The 24,830-nt window shown below is 35.5% G+C and overlaps 1 protein-coding gene across 7 annotated transcripts in view; it reads right to left on the bottom strand.

Annotated features, from left to right (window-relative positions):
- Positions 1 to 24,830, bottom strand: part of STK33 (serine/threonine kinase 33) — a 147,178-nt gene that overhangs the window by 54,615 nt on the left and 67,733 nt on the right. For 3 of the 7 annotated variants that reach the window (XR_012015598.1, XM_072794168.1, XM_072794171.1), the window contains exons 2-5: positions 11,960 to 12,346; positions 10,558 to 10,671; positions 6,642 to 6,755; positions 2,442 to 2,546 (exon numbers count right to left, since the gene is read on the bottom strand). Coding sequence is in view for 4 of the 7 variants with exons in the window: in XM_072794168.1 (XP_072650269.1) it covers positions 2,442 to 2,546; positions 6,642 to 6,755; positions 10,558 to 10,671; positions 11,960 to 12,184 (558 nt within the window). In the remaining 3 variants the exon portion in view is untranslated. Of the gene's footprint in view, positions 1 to 2,441; positions 2,547 to 3,079; positions 3,124 to 4,121; positions 4,205 to 6,641; positions 6,756 to 10,557; positions 10,672 to 11,959; positions 12,347 to 19,408; positions 19,509 to 24,830 lie in introns of those variants that run through there. The other 4 variants (XM_072794169.1, XM_072794170.1, XM_072794173.1 and 1 more) reach the window with 4 other exon arrangements.

The following is a 24,830-nucleotide window of genomic DNA, read 5'->3' as shown; positions in this document are numbered from 1 at the left end:
CTCCGTGTGTCTCTCATGAATGAATAAATAAATGAATCTTTAAAAAACAAACAAACCAGCAAACCAATCACAGATGATGATTTCCTTTGCCTTCAAACTATTCAAGATTTGGACTCCCACTTGAAGTGCCAGATGAAGTAACAGAGATTAGCCTGACCCTCCTTCCTAAAACAACTTAAGAGACAAAACATATAAAACAACAATTTTCAGACATTAGACACCAGGCAGCAAAGGGCGATGATCCCTGAAAGAGGGGACACACATGAAGCAAGGCTCATAATCATTCTAGCTTACTGTACAGAGAAAGTTTCTAGGTCATGGGGCAGTGAGAAGGAATACTCCCAGCAGTCTTTGTGAACTGAGGAAATGGAGCTGAGAGTCCAGAAAGCACAAGACAACTTAAATTCACAGAGCAGAGTATCAAAGAGGAGAAAGCTGTACATAGAGAAAGCTCCAGAGATTTGCAGAGGCTCACCCTCCAGTCTTCAGCAGAGTACTTCTCAATTCATGTGTATGAGGGAACTGCCCAAACCTGGGTAAAGAACCATGCAAGAGGAACAGAGGGAACAATCACTGGAGCTTACACATGGCCAGAAAGAGCTTGTGTTCCCATTGGTCAGAGTAGAAAATCTCATAATTCAGGACATCATCAGGTAGAGTACTTTCAAAGGGTCTTATTTCTTTAGTAAGAAAAAAAGTAGTCCTAGATCACATGCTGCTCTGGTACCATATAACAAAGCTTAAACCAAGCTTCAGAAGTATCAAACTGTTTACAAATAACTATGTCCTACAATAAAGCTCAAGAGTAGTTACAAGAATATAAAAATACCTAGTGTCCAATCAAAAACTAATAGGCATATAAAGAAAATGGAAAATATAACTGGTAATGGAAAAAAACAACAACAGTTAATCAAAATTGAGCTAGCAATGACACACATGATAAATTAGTAGAAAAGAACATTAAAAGCTATTATAACTATATTTAAGAAGGAGGAGTAAATACTGAGCATGTTAAGTCAAAATGGAAAGACACACAAAAGAATCAAATCATATTTTCCATTGGAAAAGAGAAACAGCACACACACATCATGTTATAGGAAAAGACTGAATCTGAAGGCACTGCAACAAAAACTGTTAAATGAAACAAAGAGAGAAAAAATATTGATAAAAATGAATAGAGCATCAGTAAACTGTGGACAATATCAAGCAATCTAGCACGGGCACTTGGAGTCCTGACAGTGGGAGAAGGCAGAAAAAAATACTTGAACAAATAATGGCCAAATATTTCCTAAATTTGATAAAAACTATAAACTCACAGATCCAAGAGGCTTCATGAACCCCAAGCACCAGAAATATGAGGAAAACAATAGAAAGGTACATGAAACCAAATTGCTTAAAACTGACGATAAGGAACAAAACTATTCTAAGAAGATTTGGGGATTAAAAAAAATAACAACCCTATGACTGAACAGAGTAGACTTTTGGCCCCATTGCTGTCTATTGCTCCCATAAAGGATAATTGGTCTTTCAAAATTTTTAAACACTCCTAATTAATCAAGTGTAATACATAACCCAAATTGACTATTTCTGCCTTAGAGACCGGCAAAGGAAACAAAGAATAATAGCTTAAACTAAAGAGACAGATGCTTTATATCCATTTTCCCATTTAATCCTTCAACAACCAAAATGAGGTCGATACTATTATTAAACCCATTTTTCAGATGAGCAAACTCAAGCATAGAGAGGTAGAGTAACATCATCATCTCATGGCTAATGAGTAGTATAGCCAGGATTTAAAGGCACGGGCAAATCTGATGTCAGAGTCCACATGCCTGACCACATATTTTACTGCCTCTGAGCAGAGAAACACCCAAACCCATGGGTACTAAATAATCTGGAGACAGAATGGCAAATAACTCAGGCTTCACAACAACTGAAAATGAAAATTAAAGGCATTTAAAGAGGAGAATGATGATATCTAGGGAAGAAGGAAAATTAAACACATTGGTAAAACACAGATGATAAGTATCTTCTACACAGTGCTAAATATATCCATGCTAACTTTATTAGAAAGCTAACCTTGCAAAATGGTGAAATATTCCAAAAGACTGTAATGGAGAAACCAAAGACCAAAGCAAAAGGAAAGCCATCTCTAAGAAAGCTCTAATCACTATCTGGTGGTATACAAATTGTTTCAATTCCAAGCATTTGTTTGCAACAAGCCACCCAGAAATATCACTATAAATACATCAATCTAATCATCAGACACCTAATTATATAATCAATAATAAAAGTCCTCCAGAATGCCCTCATCAATCTCCAGTGACAGACACATGCCAAGGACAGGAGCAACTGTGCCCGACAGGGGTTACTTCAGACGAGAATAATGTTCATTTGTGACAATGACAACTTTCAAAATGCAGCACCTGATTAAGCCTTACCTTAGGCGTCTCAAACACTTGTTCCAGATGTATAATGTGTTCATGTTTCACACTTTTTAGGATGTTCACCTCCCGTTCAAGTAACTTCACAGCAGAGCTTCCAGCCTTTAATAATGAGGACACAGAGATTTCACATATGAATGTCACTACTACATCTCTCAATATAAAAGTTACAGTTAGTTTTACATTTTTTCCTACATTTTCTGGAGAATGTTCCTTTTTTCCTAACTTTTCTGGAGAAGTTCCTTTTTCAAAAGATCACATGCAACTTATTCCCATGATTAGATTAAATTATGGTCTTTCTCTCCTTTGTCCAATTATAAGTTATATATGATTTGGCCTCAAGCCACATCTGTTTCTTGGACTGTTTCTCTAAATTAACTACAACATGGTCTCTGTCCCCTGACAGAATTATTCCAATTTTGAATATGCCTCTTGGTATTTCTTTCAAACTCCTGTTAATCCTTTAATGTTAGCATAATAAAACCAAAATCTACTTTGCAGGGGCATCATTTGGAAAAGATAAAAACAAAATGTTTTTCTTTTGTTTTGTTTTGATATACCTTATATATACTTATATATAAAGTATATATATTTATATATAAAAGAAATAATAGGCAGTGAGATTCTATACCTACCCATGCAATATATCACTGCCTGATACCCCCGGCTTCAAAATTACCTGAGAGAGAGAAAGAGAGAGAGATATCTTTCCTTCAGACCAATCTATCTCTAGCTTTATCTCCTTACATGTAACCCTTAACCATACCTGATGGCAAAAGGCAAAAGCAGGCACACCCCAGGGAGCACAAATCAGGGTGCGACTGATTTTCTATGAAGTCATCTAAAAAATTCTGGAAGTGTTTTTTGTTTTTTTTTCTACCCTCAGCACCACTCCAATCATCATCTCTATTGATACCTAAATTACTATCCTTATCTGAAGAAAAGTATTGCCATCCTCCACATAAAAATATCCCTGCTAAGCGAAATACATCAATCAGAGAAAGACAATTATATGATCTCACTCATATGTGGAATTTACGAAACAAAATAGAAGATCATAGCGGAAGAGAGGGAAAAATAAAATAAGACAAAATCAGCAAGAGAGACAAACCATAAGAGACTCTTAATCATAGGAAACAAACTGAGGGTTGCTGGAGGGGAGATGGGTCAGGGGATGGGATAACTGGGTGATGGACATTAAAGGGGGCACATGATGTAATGAGGACTGGGTATTATATAAGACTGATTTATCACTGAACTCTACATCTGAAACTAATAATACATTATATGTTAATTAATTGAATTTAAATTAAAAAAAGAAATTGATCTGAATATCGTAAAAAAAACATATATATATATATATCATTGAAAAGGATAACAAAAATCTTATCCCACCCCTCCCCATGCCCCCAGCAAGCTTGGAGAATACATAATAGTTCTTAAAGTACGGGAAAGACCTGTATCTGACCTGTATCACAGGTCAAACTTTACCTAGTTAAAATTTTATCTAGGGCCATCCCTGCTTCCGATTGTCTCTACTCTTCAAACATTACTAATCTCAGGAGTGAATAGGAAACCACCTGCCCACTATGCCCTATCGAAGTAGGATGAAAATCACATTTTAAGTTTATCCTAGAGGTTCAAGAGAAAAAGTAACCATGAGGAGTGAATTCTTACCTAGACTAGATGTGGAAAATTACCACAATTTCTCCTAATATCAGTCTCAACTCTGCTTCACCTCCTTCCCCAAATGGCTTGACCTGTATATAATGCAGTAATATATTGTCCAATTCATATAATGACTATATAAATTTATTTTACTATATTGGTGTTTGTAAGTGTTCATCATCAATATGTGTGCACAAGATTATGACTATCTATAGGTAACTGGCTGCATAACCCTTAAAGAGAAGCCCACTCATTGTCCACTCCAGGAGAAACCTGGTGAGGAACAGAGTGACTACAAGTGAACAGTATAGTTCATAGTTGTTGAAAAAGTGGTTCAAACTGGAAGAGCAGGTAGGATGAACAACCACAGGAGGAAATAGGGAATCAAAGGAAAGGAAAGGATGGGAGAAAAGTCGTTCAGAACCGCATATATCAGGAGACAGTGCTGAGACTTACACCTAGCTAAGCCATCCCTAGCTCACAGGTCTACAACTACACACACTGAGAACCAGCCCTTACTTTCAACTCACACTGGAAAACTTTACCCTAAGGATCTATACCCTAAAAACTACAGAACACTTCTGAAAGAAATTGAGGAAGACACAAAGAGATGGAAAAATATTCTATGCTCATGGATTGGAAGAATTAATATTGTGAAAATGTCAATGTTACCCAGGACTATTTACACATTTAATGCAATCCCTATCAAAATACCATGGACTTTCTTCAGAGTAGGAACAAATCATCTTAAGATTTCTGTGGAATCATAAAAGACCCCAAATAGCCAGAGGAATTTTAAAAAAGAAAACCATAGCTGGGGGCATCACAATGCCAGATTTCAGGTTGTACTACAAAGCTGTGGTCATCAAGACAGTGTGGCACTGGCACAAAAACAGACACATAGATCAATGGATAGAGAATCCAGAAGTAGACCCTCAACTTTATGGTCAACTAATATTTGACAAAGGAGGAAAGACTATCCACTGGAAAAAAAGACAGTCTCTTCAATAAATGGTGCTGAGAAAATTGGACATCCACATGTAGAAGAATGAAACTAGACCATTCTCCTACACCATACACAAAGATAAACTCAAAACGGATGAAAGATCTAAATGTGAGACAAGATTCCATCAAAATCCTAGAGGAGAACACAGGCAACACCCTTTTTGAACTTGGCCACAGCAACTTCTTGAAGATACATCCATGAAGGCAAGAGAAACAAAAGCAAAAATGAATTATTGGGACTTCATCAAGATAAAAAGCTTCTGCACAGCAAAAGAAACAGTCAACAAAACTAGAAGACAACCTACAGAATGGGAGAAGATATTTGCAAATGACATATCAGATAAAGGGCTAGTATCCAAGATCTATAAAGAACTTATTAAACTCAACAGCAAAGAAACAAACAATCCAATCATGAAATGGGCAAAAGACATGGACAGAAATTTCACAGAGGAAGACATAGACATGGCCAACAAGCACATGAGAAAATGCTCCGCATCACTTGCCATCAGGGAAATACAAATCAAAACCACAATGAGATACCACCTCACACCAGTGAGAATGGGGAAAATTAACAAGGCAGGAAACCACAAATGTTGGAGAGGATGCGCAGAAAAGGGAACCCTCTTACACTGTTGGTGGGAATGTGAACTGGTGCAGCCACTCTGGAAAACTGTGTGGAGGTTCCTCAAAGAGTTAAAAAATAGAACTGCCCTACGACCCAGCAATTGCACTGCTGGGGATTTACCCCAAAGATACAGATGCAGTGAAACGCCGGGACACCTGCATCCCAATGTTTATAGCAGCAATGTCCACAATAGCCAAACTGTGGAAGGCGCCTTGGTGTCCATCGAAAGATGAATGGATACAGAAGATGTGGTTCATGTATACAATGGAATATTCCTCAGCCATTAGAAATGACAAATACCCACCATTTGCTTCGACGTGGATGGACCTGAGGGTATTATGCTGAGTGAAATAAGTCAGTCGGAAAAGGACAAACATTATATGGTCTCATTCATTTGGGGAATACAAAAATTAGTGAGTGAAAGGGAATAAAGGGAAAGGAGAGAAAATGAGTGAAAATATCAGTGAGGGTGACAAAACATAAGAGGCTCCTAACTCTAGGAAATGAACAAGGGGTAGTGGAAGGGGAGGTGGGCGGGGGTTTGGGGGTGACTGGGTGATGGGCACAGAGGGGGACACTTGGCGGGATGAGTACTGGGTGTTATGCTATATGTTGGCAAATTGAACTCCAATAAAAAAAAAATTTAAAAAAAAAAGAAAACTTTACCCTGATTTGGTTATATTGGTTATGTTAGTTAATCCTTCAGTTGCTTTTCTCAGATAGCACTTGTTTTCTTGAGTTCAAGAACTGGTCCCTTCCCAGAAGGCCATGGAAATGGCCACACTTCTCCAGGGCAATAGCCCAGGGCCTGCCCTTTGGGTCAGCTGTGTCAACTATACCACCCACCCCACCCTGCCCTGGCACTGTGTCCTCAGTGTCCTGCTGCTAATAATTCTTACCTTGTCTTTGTTCACTTTTTTAATTGCCCACTTAGTTTTTGTTTCCTTGTCTATAGCTTCAATGACCATTCCAAAGCTCCCCTGTCCCAATATTCTTCCAAAGGTATAGAATTCCTGGATAAAAAATAAGAGCTCCTTTGTCTCTTTCTGCCATTCATCAGGTGTTAAAAATGAACACATAATACTGACAGATATCTACCCAAGGGAAGAGAGTTTCTGCTCCAGGGTAAAATCAAATAGAAGATACCACATATTTGCTTTAATATTAATAAACACATCTTAATTAACCAAAAATAAATTTTGACAAATTTCATTAAATGTCCTTTGGTGGAAAACCATAAAAATCCTAATGGAGAAATACGAAAAACCTCAAAAGTATAAAAATGAATTTCTTACAAACTATTATATTATGGAAACATCTTTGTAAGAAAAAGGAGGAATGGAATATTAATGTGTGTGTGTATAAAACACATACACTAGAGAAATTATCTCCAAATTCTGAGAGCTATACTATAAAATCAACACATATTAACCATTGAATACTGCTTTTCTGTTTATCAAGTAATACTTTATCTTCATTATTTCTATCAAAAATTGCTTTTGTTGTTTTATTCCTTTTGTTTTGGAAAAAGCAATATATGACAGAAATTTTAATATAAGTCAGCACTGTGAAGAAAATAAAAACCATTCATAGTAACACTATCCGGACCAAGAATCCTTCTACTTATTATTTAACTTCTGATGGTAACTACACTTATCATCATGAGCACAGTGAAATGAGCAGAACGTTGAATCACCGAATTGTATGCCTGAAACTAATAAAATTGTATGTCAACTACAATTCAACTTTTTTTTAAAAAGCATAGTGCCTGACATAGTAAGCACTCAATAAAAGTTAGTATTATATGTATTATTATATGATATATAATATATATACATATATTTAAAAGAATGCACTGTTTTTGTGAACACCCAGCATCCTGGTTCACATTGTAAAATAACAAACAAGTAACTCATTTATATTTCCATTTCTTGTGAATTTGGTTGAGGGGGAAGTCAGTCTCCTTGATCTAAATCAGTATCAGGACATTAAGAGTTTCTGGACATATCATGCCTGGGGATTAGAACATGACAAAACAGCTGAAGAAACGCCACTCAGTGAAGCCTCTGCTGGTTCAGCAGCCAGGTCCTTTTCTGGAGATGCTACTTTATCTCTCTGCAACCACTTTCACCTTTACCACACACCAGATAAATTAGCTGCTAGTCTTCACTTTCTGCTGCTTACATTCCTGTCTTACTTGTATAAGGAAAGATTCAATGCTCAACTAATTACTTACCTACTTCGTGAAGGGGTTCCCTGACTGACTGCACCATGGTGATTATTCCATTATTTTGACTTCCTTCAGCACATATGCACTGGTCCTTTCTTACTATTATTACTATTACTCTCTTTCTTACAAACACTTTGGTTCGTGTTTTTCTCCCAAAAAAGTCTAGAAACTTCTTAAGAAGCTGTTCCTTTTGATTCCTTTAAAAAGCCTACCCTGAAACTTTGTAGGTAAAATATTCATGCTTAGCACATAGGAGGAAAAGTGAAAGGAAGGAAGGACTGTTTAGCTTTAACATGTTAGACTTTGTTCAGATAGTTCTTTTGTGACACATATTTTAAACAAAAATGGGATAAAACACAATTCCTGTTTTCTCAGAATCTGTAATCTACTCAAGAGACAAGATTATCACTTAAATTGTAAAGTCTTAAATTAAAAAAGAAAAACAACAACAACAACAACAAAACAACATTGGGGCCAGAGACCAGAGCTAAAATACTGGTAGAATAAGGGAAAACATTATAAAAGAGGCAGCTTCTGAGATTGGCATGTGAGGGAACAAAGGCAAGTAATTGAGAACTTTTTTTCTATAATCCAAGCAAAGCAAGGAAGGCATTCCAAAGGAACAGTAGTGCAAATATGGAATGAATGAGTGAATTTGTTATGAATGAGTCAATCAATAAATCCAGTCAGCAAGCCAGCCAGTCAGAAACCTTCCACATATATACACCTGTAAGAGAAGTGACAGACAGCTATGTAGAGTTGAACTCTAGAGGAAAAGCTTTGGATTTATAGTCTCGAATGTCATGAATGGCAATTCCTAGACTCATACAGGGTATATTCTGCCCAAGGGATGGTCCCCAAAGCACTACTTTCAATGATTTGTAATTACTTTGGCTCTTCTTTCTTCCTACTGCCACATAGTGAGAATCAGTCAGAAAACTAAGATGACTAAAATAAGACAAAACATTTTTTTATCATATTTATATGCAAGTCCCAACTACCTATTATGAAAATGAGTCAAATTTCAATTTAAATGGTCATTTATCCTTTTTGTTTTCCACAAACAAAATGATCTAAATTCTATAACCATTTCCCCAATTTTTCTTGCCCTTTAAAAACTGAACTTCCATTTGCTCTTTAAACATATAGAACTACAACCTGGACACAGTATTTTAATAATGTTTAAATGGGATTTTTTAAATGAGGAATCGATATAGAAGCAGCCCAACTGTCCAACTGGTTTCATAAACTAATCTTTTTCTTCAACTAACTGCTTTGACATCATTACATCTGTGAAAATAAGGAGAAAATGACTTCTTGTTGATAATAATTTTAAGAGGATGTTTTAAAAATGGTAATGTAGGTCTATTTTTATTGATATAGAAATCCATGATATAGTGTAGAGTGTGAAAAAGCACATATGATACGATCCCATTATGAAAATGTGTGCATGTGAGGGTGCCAATACTGGTATTTGGAGAGATGGTCATCTAAATATTAAGAGTAGTTATCTCCGGATAGTAGAATTTTGGATGAGTATAACTCTTTTTTTAAAATATACTCTTCTAAAGTGTTTAAAAACTTTAAAACGAACCTGTCCATTTAATGGGAGGAGAAAAACTTCAATTATACCAGTTAAGGTTATTTCTTAAAAATATGTATATATTTGAAATATTTCATAACTTAAAACAGGAAAAAACTGAAAATAAAAATAAAATAACACTTAATATATGCACAGAAAAAACTAAGATAATAAATGTTAACATTGGTTATATCTGGCTCATGATTTTTACTTTTTTTTCACTTTTCTATTTTTTCCTACTATTTTACAATGAATACATTTTGCTTTTATAAAAGCTCTTATGGCTAAATTTGAAACTCAGTAAATTTGTGGATTAAAAAAAATACAGGCCTTTTATTTAAAGCGGGAAAATTAAACTTTTCAAGTTAGAAGTACTCAGGAAGTTTTTCTGATTGCTTCAAGTAAAATGCCAAATACCTCCTGGAACAACATTTTTAAGTTATTTAACATCAATGCAATTTTCTTCTTGCAGTTGTTCTTATTGGTTCTGTTAATCTGATGTTAAAGGAACACATTTTAATTTCTAAAAGGGTAATAAGAATATCCAATCCATAATAATTAGAGTCCTTGGGAGAATCACAATGGTATCCATTCAATCACAAGCTAGAAAAAATGGAGGGGTCCACAAGGGAAATTCTGGCCTCACTACTAATCATCAAAGAAATGAACAGCCAAACCATCTCAAGTCATCTGGTCTCTCTGTTTTGAAGAGGTCTACATAAAGACTCCAAGATTGCTCTCAGCAACAGGCAACAGCTGAAGACCAAAATGTACTCATTTTAGCTAATAAAAATGCCCTCTGCTTTAATTAAAGGCTAGTTGGTCCTCTATAAACAGAAGAAATAATTAGTTTTCATATTCTTTTGTAAAGAGTTTGACATACTTGAAACGTAAATTTCCTCTTTTCTTTTTTTCCTTTCCTTAGAGACTAATTTTTAAATCATTTTTGCCATTAACTATTGACTTAGACATTCCTAGCAGTTTCATCTTGCTTTCTATATACCTGAATAGCAGCTCCATTGTCCATCCTAATGTGAGGAACTTTTCCTTCTGTATTGTTGCCCCGATTCCATTGTTGTTGAGATGTTTTTCTCTCCATATTTGAGGTTTTTGAGGGCTTACACCAAGAAGAATAAAAATATTAAGATATAATATGCTTTCAGTATAAATATAAAATGCTTGTATCTTGACAAAATAAGAACCCTAATTTAAATAATCACAAATCTTTAATGTGTGCTATGATATTTATCGTCTTTTTCAAATTCTAAGCCCTATATGATTCATTGGCTCATTATGCTAAGAGACCACATGAAGTCAGCCATTTAATCTAATCCCCTGAATCCAGGCAAGTCCATATGATAACCTGTGTCACAAATCTAACAGAACTTACCTGATGATTCTTTAAAATCACAAGAGAAGGAAACTTTAGAGCTTTCTCAATCACCCTTGTTTCAAAACATTAAAGTCACCTCCAGTAGGTTATATATAGAAAATTATTGACCAAACATTCACAAAACATCTTTTGAACGAAGGTTATATAGTAACAATACACTCAGCGATGCCTATATGGCAATGACTATACCATAACACAAATCAAAAATGACAGTTTAAGGAGAAAATCTGACAAAGGTGCAACTCTGAGGAGTGAGAACCTAACTTTTTTTAAACTTACCAAAGTTGTTCTGTATCAACTACAATCTTCCACACTGCTTCTTCTCTATAAAGGTAGAATACACCCAAAGCAGTCCAACCAGGTAGTCATTCATAGATTGTAATTAATGCAAATTGGTTTTACAAAGTATATTTGATATTCCATCTAGATAACCAGGAATTGTCTTAAATAATAATCACCCTATGTTTAACTACAACCATAAATCCCATTTTGCATCCATTGAAGAAAATGCCCCCAAATTCACATTTAATCCAACTTGAAAACTAATTCATTTCTGGATAAGCCATTAAAAAACAAAGAAGCTCGGGAACCCTGGGTGGCGCAGCGGTTTAGCGCCTGCCTTTGGAGACCCGGGATCGAGTCCCACATCGGGCTCCCGGTACATGGAGCCTGCTTCTCCCTCTGCCTGTGTCTCTGCCTCTCTCTCTCTCTGTGTGACTATCATGAATAAATAAAAATTTTTTTAAAAATTAAAAAAAAAAAACGAAGCTGGAATAACATTCCAAATTATTAATGATCCTGGCAAATAACTAATTTGGCAGTGGATGGAAATACTATAAAAGAAATTATTAACCAATTCTGCTCACCTCTTATGTAAGAAAGAATGTCCCTTTAATAGTTAAGAAGCCAATTAATTAGCTGATGAGACCCCAAGGGATACAGCTGAAGCTAAGGATGGGATTAGGAAATGGAGTATCAATTTGTGTTGGGATAGAGAATCTTCAATATTTACCATATCTTTCCCAGAGGCCATATCTATGCTGGTTTGGTTTTCTTTTATTCTCCCTGGTAAAACCATAAATTCTGAGCTGCCAATATTTGATGCTTGGGATATTTCCACCACAGAAATTGGAGAAAGCTTTGTTTTACAGGCACATACACAAAGTCCACCTTTCTTAGAAGCAGATGAACAGTTGGGGCACTGTGTGGATTTTCTGCCAAAGCCACTATTGGCCATTTGCTTTTGCAACAAAAGCAAGTTGAAAGAAAGGGGTTTCCACTCTTTGAGGAACAAAACCACACCAATAGGGATAAGGTCAGCTGATGGTGAAAACTGTAACTTCCTGTTGGTGAGGTCCTTAGAGTAATGATGCACTGCACTTACATTCACACATGAGAGCTGCAGAAAGAAAAGAAATCAAAATTTAGAAAGTCCTTTTTTATTCTACCCCCCTCCTATAAATCAGAGAAAAACAAGCAACAAGCACCAAAAGCATCCTGTCTATACAAGAAAAGTTACTATTTATGGCAAAATTAGGACATATTTCTAAAAACCAATGGATTGTCATCCTTCAAAATTTAATTCTTGAACTCTAGACATTTTATTTACCTAACAATTGAAAGAATCATCTCTGTTCAGAACCATAAAATTGCTGAAATGCACAGTCTAATAAGGAAATCAATTTGGTGGGCTGACATCAATTTTTTTTTTAAATTCTAAGAGGATAGTATGAGTATTTTGTATAGATCCTTGGTAACTTCTATGAAACTTCTAATTATACAGATATATATGTAGAAAAGGTTTGTGTATGTATATGGACTCAGCCACAGAGTAAGACACATTTTTATTGAAGTATTATTGACATACAACATTGTATTAGTTTTAAATACATCACATAAGGGAATCCCTGGGTGGCTCAGTAGTTTAGCGCCTGCCTTCGGCCCAGGGCATGATCCTGGAGTTCGGAGTAGAGTCCCACATCAGGCTCCCTGCATGGAGCCTGCTTCTCTCTCAACCTGTGTCTCTGTCTCTGTCTCTGTCTCTCTCTCTCTTTCATGAATAAATAAAATCTTTTAAAAAAATAAATACATCACATAATGATTCACCATTTATATATATTACAAAATTATCATCATAAGTCTAGTTCACCTGTCACCATACAATGCTATTATAATACTATTAACTATATTTCTTTATCCTACACTTTTTATATCTCTGTGACTTATAACTGAAGTTTGTATTTTTTAATCTCTTTCACCTATTTCACCTATCCACCACCACCTCCCTTCTTGATGTGGTCTGTGGCAAAAAATAATAAATAAATAAATAAATAAATAAATAAATAAATAAGGCTTAAAAATATTGGTGTAAAACATTTATTACTGTGGTTTCAAAATTTAAACCTCACTCTGATTATTATTAGAGTAAATTCATATTAACACCTTTGACAAAGGAGTAGATAATTTGATTTTTATAAAACTACTTATTCCTAAAATTTCAAAGTCAATATTAGAAGTATCTTCATTTTGGGGAACTATTGAGTGCTATTTTTCCCTCAGCATAGAAACAGGTATGCCCAACATTCTGGCGAACTAGAGTTATTGGCAGCTATATGGTGGCAAGTTGGAAAGACATGAGCTGAGAAAGGAGAGAGAAATGTGTCCTGCAGTACATATAAGAGAATACCTTGACAAACTTATGGAAGTAACTAGGAGTACATTATGATGGTCTTTACTATAATATTTCAGATATTACATAAAAGTATATTATGCAGTCACAGACTGATAAGGCTAGGCACATATGGAACATACTTTTGCCTTTTGAATTGGAATAAATTTGACCAGAAGTGGAAGTTAGATATCTTTATGTCCTTAAAGAAATGTCTTTCTAGTTTTAGTTGTAGAAGACTAGTTTTCTAATCATAAACGAGTGCTACCTTTTATCAATTCTTAATCTATTGTGATTATCATATTTTTTTCTTTTTTTAAAGATTTTATTTATTTATTCATGAGACAGACAGAGAGAGAGAGAGAGAGGCAGAGACACAGGCAGAAGGAGAAGCAGGCTCCATGCAGGGAGCCTGATGTGGGACTCGATCCCGGATCTCCAGGATCACGCCCTGGGCTGAAGGTGGCACTAAACTGCTGAGCCACCTGGGCTGCCCTATCATATTTTTTCTTATTGGATCTTTTGATACTTTGCATTGTTTAAAAAGGTTTCCCAATATTAAGGCATTCTTGCACTTACAGTATGAACTGTACATGATCATGATGGATGATTCTTTTAATGCTAGAAAATGGATACATTTGTATTTTGAGGTTTCAGTTATATTTCTAAGTTAAACTGGTCTGTAATTATCCTTTGTTAGGTTTTGATACAAGCTTCCGGCTGCTTTCATAAAACAAGTTGGATATCTTCCATCTTACAATGTTTGGTAACAATTTGCATAGCATAAAATCTACAGGAAAATCTTCAAGGCAATAGGACTTTAATAAATATATGACTAGTAGTTTATCTAATATTTATTCTTCCATTGTTCCTTACTTAACAGAATCCTAATTTTGACCAGGGCCACAATGTACTCATCAAAAATCCTCCATTTCCCAACCTCTTCTGTAGCTTAGAGATGGCCATGGGACTTATGACCATGAATCTTGTAGAGTGCAAGCAAAGCAGTACTTTAAAAAAATGTATATTCTTAAACCTTTATTAAAAAAACAAAAAAAGAATAAAAATATACATGAGCAGTCAAATCAAAAATGGAAAAGCATGATTAAAGAATAAAATTTAAGATGAATAGGACAAAGAACTGTACTTCTGTTGACTTTGCCTATGGGGTCCCAAATACATGGACTCCTCACTGCCACTAAGATTTCACATCCTACATCATCTCTCTTGCTCTAGATATGCTAACATTCTTGCTGTTCCTCAAATATGTCAACCATATTCCATTCTCATGGCTTTGGCTATTCTGTTTCCTTTGCCCAAAATGCTCTTCCTACAGACATCTGCATGACTTTCTCCCTCTCTTCAGGGTGGTTTCTGCTCATTTGAGTGAACTTTTCTAACCACCTCATCTGAAACTGCAGGCCCATTCACTCTGTCCTCTTACCTTGCTTCATTTTTATTCATAGTACTTATCATTTCATTCAAGAAGTTCTCTACCAGAGTTCTCTCCTACTTTTAGGGACCAGATGATTCCCATACAAACTATTTCAGAGTAATAAAAAGCCATCCAGTTCATTTTACTCAGCAAGAATAATCAAAACTTGACCAGGGCAGTGTTCTCAAGAAAGGGAAAGGCATTCTTACAAGCCAATCTTATTTGTGAATAAATGCAAAAATCCTAAATGCTATACTTATATTTATCCCAGGTAGTGTCGACAGCATATTCTAAGATTTTAGATAGAAAAAATGGGCAAGTCATCCCAATAAGTATGACCTTTCATCAAAGTTGTGTGAAAAAATTTTCCTGCTGTGATCAAAACTCGCAATAGCAAGCACTGGAAAAGATTTATAAAAAGTGCCTTCCAGACAGGTGGAGGGAAAAAGGAATTCAACTGAGGCCACTAAACACACACACACACACACACACACACACCTCTTACAAATGTCAGATTCTGCTTTTCAAGTATAGGTAGCAAGACAAAGAAAATTCAGAATGTACCTACAAACACTTTGCAAAACAATTTAACTTTAGGCCTTAGAAGAAAACACTTTGCATTTCAAGTTAAATATAAAGCCTGTAACCATCAATGACTCAGAGCAGTCGAGTAGATCTGCAAATAACAGCCTTACTGTGTAGGAAAAATAATGTTTTCTCTCTGTGGGGGCAGAAAAGTCCCACACAAGATGTGTAAGGCATTATTTTATGCATGCATTAAGAATACTGATTTTATAGTACTTATAAGAAACTGAAAGAAGAGTTCATAATGTGAAAGTTTATTTCAAGTGTAGCTGAGTTCCTTCTTTATAAACAGTACTCCTAAAAGCATGCTTACCATATCATTCAAGTTTTACTATATGTCTATCTACAAACTTTCAACAGAATTGGTACATATTAAATTTCCCATTTTCAAGATGGTTTTTTTGGGGGATCCAAAAACAATTATCTTCTTTTTAACTCTGCTCAGAAAGCATTTCCTTAAATTTTCCATCAATTTCTCAAAATAAATCGTATATTCATCATATCACTGACACTGATGTAGACTTCTGAGTACTTTTTTGCTCCAGTTTCTGCTTTATCCATTACCTTAGATGTATTTAGGAGCTATACTCAGAATGCACAGAAGTTCCTATAACTCACTGAGTTTCTTTTCCACTCTCCAACCTACCAAATGCTACATCTGCCAAAGTAATGTTCTACTTTCTCACCACAGCGATTCTAAAACAATGGGTTGAATAGCTGCATGCAAAATTTCTTGACAAGAATTAGATTTCAAATTTAATTTCTTTTTGGCTGGCTGAATTCTAATCATTTTAGCTTAAAAACCAAAATAGAACAAATGTTTACTCACATTTATTTCTTTCTCATTTATGAATTGATCTGAAAGATTTGTTACAAAAATAAATCTACTATCTCACAGGCCAAATGATGTCATTCATGTTTTAGAGGCATAAAATTAATCAAGCATTGCAAACCTATCTTTATGTAAACACAAAGATGAATAACTCTTTTTCTACAGAATCATGGAATTATGTTCAAACAGGACTTGAGGTATAAAGAGATGTATTAGAAAACCAAAGAAGCTTCTGCCAGTCGCCAAAGACTGGACAACACAGGCATTAGACATAACGTAAACAAGTAAGTTCAAATTATGTCACTATTTAACTGAAGTATGAGCTGTCTTTTGACTAGAGGTTTTCGTTTTATTTTCAGAACTAAAACAAGTCAATGGAACAACTCTGATACAGAAAATCTCTGAGCTTTTATTTAAGCATAAAAAGGTCTCTTACATATTGGCCCTAGAAGATACACTCACGGCAATTTCCTCAAGAAAATGAACACAAGAATGGTTTTATGAGATATAACTAGCTACAATTTTCTTCCCCAAAAGCAATTTTTAGTTTTCTTTGCTAAGACTGTGTCTACAAGGAACCTAAACAGTCAGTCAATTCAGTCAAAAATGTGTTCTATTCAAGTGAAGAAAAAAAAAACTGGATTGTCTGACATTATGCAGACCAAGCTGAATAACTGTATATTCACTTTCAACTACTTGTTTTCCCAACATGCTTACAGAGCCTAAAGAAGAGCCAAATGAGCTTCCTAGATCATAGTGTTATATTTTAAAGGAGACTAGCACTTGTTTACTATTCTAACCATTAAGGGCATGATTAGGGAAATGAGTCTATGTTGTCTTATAAGAGAATTTACAGTTGTTTAAAATTTACATCATTACAGAGATGTTTAAAAATGTTTAATAGTTGATGTGTGCTATTACATTTTTTCCTATTTTAATTTGCATAATATACCTCACTGATTGAGCCATAATCTGGAGGGACGGTCTTAAATGTGGTCTCACTGACAGTTTAAGATATGAACAGAGATTTCACTAAAAAAGTTTGGCTTAAAGAGACTGGAGAAAACCAAGAAACCTCTCCCTGATTTTTCTCCTGATTGTTATCCAGTGTCTTTTTTCCCTATACATTACAAGCAACCTCAAGTCAGGTACCTTTCTGCCAGCACGGACCCATCCTTGTACAAAATGAAAATTTCTGAGCATTCACTTTGTGGGAAAGAGCCAGAATCACAAATCACTTATGCAGAAAAATAGGCAGATGTATAGGAAGAGTCGTCAAAGTAAAGAGATGGGTCATATGAAAGAGAGATATCTCTAAAAGAAGGTGAGGGCTCTCTTCATAAATATGAAGAGGATTGATTACCCATAAGAAATAGGCTTCTGTGTGATTCAAAAAGGGAGTGCACATCAATCTATTATAAAAGGGCTTCCTAACATTTAGAACTGTCAAAGATAAAAGGAAAGACTATCTCTCAGTCACTAGAAATGTCCAGGCAGAGACCAGAAGGTCAGTTGGCAGAAACCCATTAAAGGTCTTTAAGCATAGACTAGGATGCTTCAGGTTCCTTCTAGCCCTAAAACTCTACAAAGATGAATCGCTCCTAATGATCCACTGAGGTGAAGTAGACATTTAAAGGAATTGAGAGGCAGTTGACCTCACCTCCACTGTGGAGTTTCAATATTATAATGGGGATCTGGTTTTCCTACCTCACACCAGGACAAACTAGTTACAGCCTCAAAATTCACCTTAGCCAATCTGAATTTCACCTGTAACAAAGCATCATTGTTAGAATTTACCATGGGTGCAGGATGATAATGAAAAAGAAGGGTATAAGCTGGAAGGCTGGATGTGCTAAGGCGTAGTGGCTCTGGCTAAAAAAGAAAAAGCTAAATAAAGTATAGAAGAAAAGGCATTGTAAGAAAAAGGAAATAAGACTTCCTTCTCACTCAGGAAATCAGAGAATAACAGGTGAAGAGTGAGCAATTGGGCCCACATGTAGCTAAAGCAGTCAAAATATACAACACTGCCAATAGACTCCAGAAGAGAAGTAGAACCACACTGAGGATTGGGACATGAACACCCAGCTAGCTGTGCTCCATCCAGCATGCTTAAAAGAAAATAGTCTTCTGGTACTCAGGAATGTTTTCTTCCAGCTTTTCTGAGGTACAATTGACAAAACTGTAAGATATTTAAAGTGTACAATGTGATAATTTGATAGACCTATACATTATGAAAGGGTTCTCCCATCAAGTTAATTAACACATCCATCACCTCACATATTGGATACAGACTTTCACTGAGAAGATGAATAAGGTCTGAAAATCTAATGTATAACATGGTGACTAGAGTTGATAATGTTGTATTATATAATTGAAATTTCCTGAGAGTAGAGCTTTATTTTTTTTTTTGAGAGTAGAGCTTTAAAAAAAAAAGGTAAATATGTATTCAGCAGTCTTAATCCAATTAACAATTGAGCAATAAGATTAAGAATTTTTTAAAAGATTTTATTTATTTATTCATGAGAGACAGAGAGAGAGAGAGGCAGAGACACAGGCAGAGGGAGAAGCAGGCTCCATGCAGGGAGCCTGACGTGGGACTTGATCCCAGGTCTCCAGGACCACGCCCTGGGCTGAAGGTGGCGCTAAACCACTGAACTACCTGGGCTGCCCAAGATTAAGAGTTTGATGGTAAATGTGAAAGGTTTGCTAGCTTCATTTATCAAGCACTAATTAATAATTTTGCATTAATAGAATATATTAATATAAATAAAATTGTGTGGTTAGAGTGCCTTTCTTGTGTCAAATAGTTTCATAAGTATTAAAAAAGAGGAATTTTCCAAAGCCATCAATTTTCCATGAAACTATTCAGTTAGCTAAGAAAATGTATGATATAATGCTCCAACCCAGATGTTTCATACAATATTAGAAAAGATATTCTGACCCTCAAGATCACGTTCAAACACCGGAAGCACAATTTAGATGTATCCAGGAAATTTTCCTCCTGTGGCCAGATCTCTGCAAACTCAGCAACTCCAAACAGTCTACAACAAAACACCAACAGCAGATTCTATGATCCCTATTTTCAAGTTTCTGCAGAAATAATTTGATAACAGAAAACAACAACAAAGGCTACCTCTCTTAGGTGTGAACCCCTTCAGGGTAGGAACTACATTCTATTCACCTCATCATTTTGTGTCCGAATGAAGGTATTCATTAAAAAAGGATTATTGATTGATTTACTAATTGATGGAGACAACGTCTTAGAGCAAAGTCTTAAATGGAATATCCAATGTAGTTACCTAGTGTAAGAGAACCAGTGGCTTGTCATGTAAACAAAATTAGAAAAACTTGGTGGAAGTCTCCTGGCCAAAAAAATGCATTACAACCAAACCCTCACTCTACGTTGAAGCTCTCTTTCTGGAGCAGAATGCCAAAACCCCCACAGCAGTCTGGACCCAATCCTCTATAAATTTCCACCTGTTTCTGAAAGGTTCCCCATCAGACAAGAAGTTATAACTGTACTCCCATATTTATGTTCTACTCAAGACTGTGGTTTTCAGGAGTCTGAAAGGATATAAGCACACAGTTTATTTGGGGGATGGACCATATTACCTAATTCAAAGGGTTTCTGGTGGCTAAGGCCAGTTCCCAACAACTATAAGCCTTGGTCATAATAAACCTTATTATTACTAAGATCCTCATATTCAACAAAAGATCATTCTATTTGGCAGATAGTATAAATAGCAATAACTGACTCATTCTTTCCTTTATATTAAAATACGTATGTCACAGTCAAACAAACAAATTATATGAAATATGTTAACCTTCTCAGGATCCCTAGCCAAATGACCTCAAGTAAGTATACTTATTTTTTGGAAGAATATCTTTTCTTCACTCCTAGTGATGAGCCACTTATCTGCAACACGCAAACCTCAGATTCATAACCAGACAAAAGCATTTAGAATATCATATCTCAGGAATCAATGTGTCATGGCTATTAATTTCAGCAAGGTAGGAAAGGTTGGGGAAATAAGACCTAAAAGGTACTTAATTGCCAGGGTTCTGTAAGTCTGGCCAAAAGAGTGACCAGAGGTCAGTAAGCAAAGAGCACCAGAGTTCTAAGTAGGAGAACCGGCCAACTGAGAATCTAGTCATCTAATAGTCTATGTATGTATTCAGCAAACATTTTTTGAATATCTGTTACATAGTGCTGGAAATAAAGATATTATCAAGACCTAGACCTAACAATTATTATGATAAAGATAATGATAGATATGTACAAAGTACAAAAGTGATACAAAAGAGGGAATGAGGGGATCCCTGGGTGGCTCAGTGGCTTGGTGCCTGCCTTTGGCCCAGGGCACGATCCTGGAGTCCTGGGATCGAGTCCCGCCTTGGGCTCCTGGCATGGAGCCTGCTTCTCCCTCCTCCTGTGTCTCTGCCTCTCTCTCTCTCTATGTCTATCATAAATAATAAATAAATAAATAAATAAATAAATAAATAAATAAATAAATAAATATTTTTAAAAAAATTAAAAAAAAAGAGGGAGTGATCAAGGAAGTAACATAGTCTAGTGGGAAACAAAAAAATTTAGAACGAGAGAGACCAGAATTCAAACTCTACTTTCCACCACTTACTCCTCAGTTCTTTCACATGTAAAGTGGAAAAAATAGTGGTTAGCTATCTTAAATGACTTTTGTGAGGAATAATTAGATAACACTTATAAAATGCTTAGTACTTTGCCTAGTAAGTATATCATATCAGAAATATCAGCAGTGGAGGGGACACATATATTTTCAGTGTATGCTGAAAATATAAACTATAAAGCTCCAAAGTATAAAGAATAGACTCCAGCCAGTATAATCAATCAAAATCTACTGCCATATGAACAAATTAGAATTTAGTGACAAATTCACTAGAGTCAATGTTGCAACGTAATGGCATAGTTCTAATTAGTTCCAAAGTAACAAAAGATACCAAAGAAAGTTTCCCACTATAAATCCCACATAAAATATTATTTATTTTATACACACATAAACCCACACACCCACATACACACACCCACATACACACACCCACATACACACACACACACACACACATACACCTCTACTCCTATCTTAACACTATTACAAACAAAGCTGTATCAGACCAAAAAAAAAAAAAAAAAAAAGATAGCGGTATTCTACCATTCTACCAAATTTCTAAACAATTTATGAGCATTAAAATATCATAAGCTGGGCAGCCCCCAGTGGCTTAGCGGTTTAGCACCGCCTTCGGCCCGGGGCGTGATCCTGGAGACCCGGAATCGAGTCCCACGTCAGGCTCCCTGCATGGAGCCTGCTTCTCCCTCTGCCTGTGTCTCTGCCCCGTGCCCACATCTCTAATAAATAAATAAAATCTTTTAAAAAAATAAAAAATAAAATAAAATCTCATAAGTCTTATCAGAATGGTTCCATTTTACAGGTACAGAACAGTTCACATGAAATGTGTTTGCCCTTAGTAATGAAAAAGAACCCAAGCTTTACTGCTAGACCAATGTTCAAATTCCCCACCAGTGACTTAACCCATCTGGTCTCAGCTTCCTCTTATGCGAAGCATATACATAGATGATGTCTGTACACCCACAAGGCAGAACTGTTATAAGGATAGGATATAATGTATGTAAATACTGATACTTTGTAAGCTCTAAATAAATGGAAGTTTTTATTATTATTATGAAACTCTGTCAAAACCCAATGGATGGTAGCATCAGAAAATTATTTTATCTGTCAGTAACAATCTCTCAGTCTAATGCTCCAAATATTGTTCTACATGGGTTCCAAGATACAAACTGTCATCTAATTAGCTCATAGCTAGTTAGAATATAATTACAAGAGCTTGCTCTAGATGTGTGCAGCTGAGTTGTTGAGTGAGTGGCTTGCTGGAGTAGCCCATATGCAACTTGTTATATGTAAATTCTGAATGCTAGAGATGCTTGGGTGGCTCAGTGGTTGAGTGTCTGCCTCTGGCTCAGGGCATGATCCCAGGGCCTGGGATCGAGTCCCACATCGGGCTCCCCTCAAGGAGACTGCTTCTCCCACTGCCTATGTCTCTGCCTCTCTGTGTGTGTGTCTCTCATGGATAAATAAAATCTTTAAAAAAATTCTGAATGCACTCAAATATCACCTTTATAAGAATTTTATTTTTTAAATTCTAAACAATGCTGAATATCAAGAATGTTTTAGACCAGCAAAGTCCAAATACTCTCTCAAAGTATTACTAGTTTATAGATTATCTTAACAACTGATCAAAAAGGAATAATATGTAAATGGTTAGATTTTCAGAGAAAGGAGGTGTTTGTAGCCACAGATTTATTTACTTGGTGAGCTTTCAAAACCTTGCAATGGAACTGTAAAAACAATGTGATTAAAATCGATAGAGCACATCATTTGCTGATACTGTGTTGCCCAAGAAAAGGCAATAAGCCTTAGGCATGTTATTACTAGATTACACAATTTCACTGACAGGTTCAAGATTTTAAAAAGCAGCTGAGACCAGAGAGGATTTCTTTTTGGGGGAGAAGAAATTTTTCTCTTCAATAAAAAGAAATTTTTTATGATGAAGATTTAAAATGTCCTCTATAATACATATAAAAAGTAATACTAACATTAAATTTTTCTTTATTTCCTAAAATAAAGCTACTTTTTGTTTAACAATACTATATCCAACCACATATCAATTTAACAAATACTAGAAATAATTCAGGAAACAGTGATTGTAAGATTATTATTTTTGCAAAGTCCATATAAAAGAATATGAAAGCCCCAAAATATGAGTTTCCAACCTCTTCTGCAAAAATGAGCAATGATTTTCTTTTCATGTCTTAGTAAAGAAATGATAAACTTTTAAACAGATCTTCAAGTTCAAAGAATGCTGTATTTCACAGTATGCTTTTTAGTCAGATAGCAAACTTAGTCATGTAGATATAAATTCTTTTGACAAAAAGTGACCAAAATCAGCAAGTCCTTTTACCCTAGTGAGATCTTCTACTACACTACAAACAGAAAATGCAAAAGTTTTGAATTGCTTTGTAGTGCAAATTCCACAGTAGAAATATCCTTATGTAGCTAGGTAGCTAAGGAAAGCTGATAGAATCAACCATATAGCTTTATGCTTAGGATAGAAAAAAAAATGTTGACTAGAAGAAGTAAGATATTTTAATCATGAATCCCAGTAGGAAATAAGAAGTTAGGCTCATAGAAGAAATAAATGGACCCAGGCACTAGGTCTACATTTACTAGCTTTTACCAAATGAACAGTAAAGTCTGTTTAGGGGAGTTTAGATCTTTAGACCTACATCAGATGTAGGTCATTAAAAAAAACCTACAAAACACCATATACTTTCTTGTAATTAATGTACATACATACTTACATAAATACATAATAGCTTTATGTTCTAAAGGGATAACTACTGAAATAGATAATTTAATTAACTGAATAATACAAAATTTTCCCCAGTTCTTTCCTCTCCCTCCATATTCAACAATGACAAGTCCATTCTACTTCCAAAATAATTCTCAAATCCATCCAATTTTCTCCATTCCAAATGCCCACATCAATATTATCTCTTACCTGGATTAATACAAGAGCTTGCTCACTAGTCACCCTGATTCCAAGTCAGCCATCTCAACCAAAGCATTCCCCCCACTATAACCAGGGTGCTCTTTCTCATATGTAAATCTGTTCATGTTTCTTCCAACAAAAATCACTTCAGTGGTTCCCAACAGCACAGAGTCCTTAACATGACAAACAAGCCTAGGTGATGTGGCCCTGGTGTACATTTTCAGTCTTATCTTACACTACTTCCTCAACATAAAGTTTTCCAACCTACAGAATTTCTTTCATTTCCTACAATCCTATGCCTTCTTTACATCCTCCTTCATGCACTCTCAACCAGGAACTCTCTTTCCCATTCTTCCCTTCATCATTATAATTCCTACTCTTCCTGCAGATCTCAATTCAGACATCATCTCCTCTCAAATTTTCTTGATATTTTGAGTCAAGTTCACTTGAGTGTCTGCCAATCTCCTTAGTGTACTATACTTGCTCTATCACACTCTGAATTGTACATGGTCATTTATTTATCTGTATCCCTCACTATACCCAAGTTCCCTGAATGCAGGGATGAAATCTATATTCCTAGCTATTGCTTACCTGCAAGGGAATGACAAAAGGAAATGAGCTTTTTAGAAAGCATATTCTTCCTGTAGTATAGAAAAATGTATGAAAGGCAAGACAAGACTAGAGATGGAAACACAAGAAAGTATTATAATAGTTTAGGCAAGGATATAAATGTGGGGCTTTTTTAAGATTTAATTTAT

This window comes from Canis lupus, chromosome 23 (genome assembly GCF_048164855.1).
Source record: "Canis lupus baileyi chromosome 23, mCanLup2.hap1, whole genome shotgun sequence".
NCBI lineage: Eukaryota > Metazoa > Chordata > Mammalia > Carnivora > Canidae > Canis > Canis lupus.
Note: the sequence above shows the minus strand (reverse complement) of the source record. Positions and strands in the feature narration are given on the sequence as shown.